At 46.6% G+C, this 3,216-nt stretch overlaps 1 protein-coding gene across 1 annotated transcript; it reads left to right on the top strand.

The window, feature by feature from the left end:
• The first annotated feature begins 749 nt into the window (after positions 1-749).
• Positions 750-2,864, top strand: LOC5568763 (insulin-like growth factor-binding protein complex acid labile subunit). The gene has a single exon (XM_001652510.2). It carries the CDS (start codon positions 932-934, stop codon positions 2,540-2,542), a length of 1,611 nt encoding a protein of 536 aa, XP_001652560.2. The 5' UTR covers positions 750-931; the 3' UTR covers positions 2,543-2,864.
• Positions 2,865-3,216: the final 352 nt, after the last annotated feature.

The following is a 3,216-nucleotide window of genomic DNA, read 5'->3' as shown; positions in this document are numbered from 1 at the left end:
CCATAAATCTCTAGCTCCCATCTGAATGCGGTCTACCGAAAAAACAATCGCCTCGGACGAAGACAAGAAGCTGGATGAAATTAAATTTCCAACATCGCCGTGTACTTAGAATTTCAAATTACCTACCTCGGTACCAACGAACCAGAAAAGAACACAAGTTTTTTTTAATGCCCTCCATCATTCATGGTCCCGGGATGCCTACCGAAATATTTGATTTTGAACCACATCGCACAACAGGGTTTTTTGAGAGATGATTAAAAATGCAGCGTTTGTTTTCTTTTTCTTCATGATTTCTTGGGCAGCCGCAATCATGATGATCGCGGGACGACGACGCGACGCGCATTTAGGCAGGCGCAGGTGCATTTCTCACGACACAGTCATAAATTGTTTCGTTAATGCCCTCGGGTAAGCCGCCTCTTCTCCGGTCGTCTTTTGTTAATGCCCTGGCTCAAGAAAACGAACAAACAAGATCACCGTCGAGATCGCGTGGCATGGCTTGTCGTGAGGTTCGGGTGCGATCGAACTCCGTCGTCGTGCTGAGTGACCCGAAGATCGGTCGGGAAAAAGACCGTAGATCCGAGAGAGTGAGAGTCGGGTCCGACACGATCGTCACTTTTTCCGATCGACTGTTTTCGGATGCCGGTACGAAGATAATGCGATCCTCGTTAGGAGGGTCAGATCGAAAACAAATCTAAAAAGAAGCGTGTGACAGAGTGGGACGGGAGAGAGTTTTTTGTTATCGTTCCGATGCGTTCGCTCTTGTTTGTTGGGATCGCGTTGCACTTCTTAAAAGGACATGCATCCGTACGAGGGAGTTTAGTTTTCAGTTTCGTTTCGTGCAGTGCAGATCTGCATCTTGAGATAGTTTGGGATAGTTGAAGTTGTGGAAAGTGCATTGCTTGCAAGAAGGAAGATAAAACAAGAGACTGCAATGAAAGTGATGATCGTGAGTGTGTTGATCGTGGCGCTTTTGGCGCCACAAATGACGGACGCTGTGTCGTTTTGCCCGAATCGGTGCGTGTGTGACGATGTTAAACTGCACGTGACTTGTGGTGAAGGGGAATTGGATGTGCTTCCCATCGCGTTGAATCCGGCTATCCAGCGACTGGTGATCAAGTTCAACCGAATCAAGGCAATTGATTCATCGATCCAGTTTTACTCGGAGCTTACTATGTTGGATCTGAGCTACAATCACCTGCTCGGCGTTCCGGAGCGTATATTTATGTACCAGAAACAGTTACTGCAGCTGCACTTGAACAACAATAAAATCGGAGTGTTTAGCAATAAAACATTCCATGGATTGGAAGAGCTGCGAGTGCTGAACTTACGAGGCAATTTCATTAATGAATTAACGGAAAATATGTTCACGACTCTACCAAAACTGGAGGAACTGAACTTGGGTCAAAACCGCATCGAAGTGTTGCATCTAAAGGCATTCGAAGGGCTGACTAGTTTGAGAATCTTGCATCTGGACGACAACGCAATCAATATGATCCCTAGTTTGTCGCTAAACCCCTTGAAAATGCTTGCTGAGCTGTATCTCGGGACGAACACTTTGAATCAGATCCAACCGGGAGCATTTGAAGGATTACGGCAGCTGAGACGCTTGGATGTGCGAGGATCGATGTTGATCAACGTTACGATCGACACCTTTCGAGGCCTGGAGAACCTACGCTCATTAGATGTGTCCGACAACCATTTACTCAAAGTTCCCACGGTTCAACTGAGCGGTTTGAAGCGTTTGGAGGAGCTTAAAATTGGACAGAACGATTTCGACATCATCCCGGAAGGTGCTTTCTACGGATTGTTTAACTTGCGAAGAATCGATATTTCTGGATCCCTGAACTTGAGGCGAGTGCAGGCGGGTGCTTTTTCGGCCAACACCAATCTGGACACAATCGTGATCGCATCCAATAAAATTCTGTCGGACATTGAGGAAGGAGCGTTTTCTGGACTTCCCCACATCGAGAACGTCATCCTGCGGGACAATGCCATCCGAAGTGTACGTGAAGAATTGCTCCCGTGGAAACAGTTGCGAAACTTTGATCTTTCGGAGAATCCTCTGGTTTGCAACTGTCATATGCAGTGGTTGAGGAATCTGCTGAGACAAAAACCAATCGAAACTGAGCAAAGTCAAATTATCTGCGAGTATCCAGAAAGACTGCGAGGAGAAGCTTTGCGGGAGATCAGTTCTGAGCTTTTGGGATGCCATCAACGTCCGTCCCGGGACAGAGCAGTAGTCGGAGCAGTTCTGGTGGCTTCCGCTGCTTCCGTAGCTACTTTTGTTTTAGTGGCCTATCGCCTTCGTCACCGATTGGTCGACATGCTCGGACCGAACTGGCACAACAAACGAAACACTCTCAAAGAAGAAAAGGAACTGAAATTCGGCAAATGCTTCGAGGAAATTGAATATCATCAGCCAAATTACAACTTCTACAGTTACCACTGCCAACATGAAGTTCAACAGCATCTTCCAACCTGTCCTCAACGATCTTATGACCATCACATCTACGAAATGCCGATTCCAGTTTCCGACCTGTGAAACACCCATCGCCGAAAGGACCATTCCGGTCATGGACTATCAACACTTTGAACTCGCGCTCACCGTGAGGGCCCGACTTCCGGTCTTCATATTGCATGCATGACGACGGATCGCTCGAAGGCTTGTTGAAGAAGCAGCGGCTTGCCAATTTCGTGGCCCATCTCCGGTCAGTGGGGGCATCCCGTCCCGAGAATCTGAATATTTACTGTTCATCATAAACCCGGACGACTGATTCGCCTTGGAAAAGTGCCCGACCCAAAATGGGACGGAGAACAAGGAACACGAGAAAATAAATGAGTTCATTAATTTATTTTAAAAACAATCATAAAAGTTTTCTTCATTTTGCTATCACCATCCGTTTGTCCACCGCTGCCTTCTCTTTTTCCGTGTATTTGACCATTGTCCTTCTTGCCTGTGGTGGTTTAATCCTGGTCTTCCTCGGCTTCTGACCTTTTTTTTGTTGACCATTGAGAAGTCCTTTTCTATTTGGACAAGATTTATGTCGCATTTTCCCTGCTGAGACGACTCCGACCATTGATTCGCCGCCGAAGAGTGTGTGAAATTTCGTTTTTTAACACTCCTCACAGATCCGAAAAATTCCCAACTCAGATCGTCAGCTAGCTGATACTACACACTTGGGCCAGGAATTCATCCATAGTGAAGATAAAAAGAGA

Source organism: Aedes aegypti, chromosome 3, assembly GCF_002204515.2.
Source record: "Aedes aegypti strain LVP_AGWG chromosome 3, AaegL5.0 Primary Assembly, whole genome shotgun sequence".
Taxonomy (NCBI): domain Eukaryota; kingdom Metazoa; phylum Arthropoda; class Insecta; order Diptera; family Culicidae; genus Aedes; species Aedes aegypti.
The sequence above is the reverse complement of the archived record's forward strand: the minus strand, read 5'-3'. Positions and strand labels throughout refer to the sequence as shown.

Excerpts from the sequence above, each read along its gene's own strand:
- LOC5568763 (XM_001652510.2), top strand. The coding sequence starts at position 932 with ATGAAAGTGATGATCGTGAGTGTGTTGATCGTGGCGCTTTTGGCGCCA.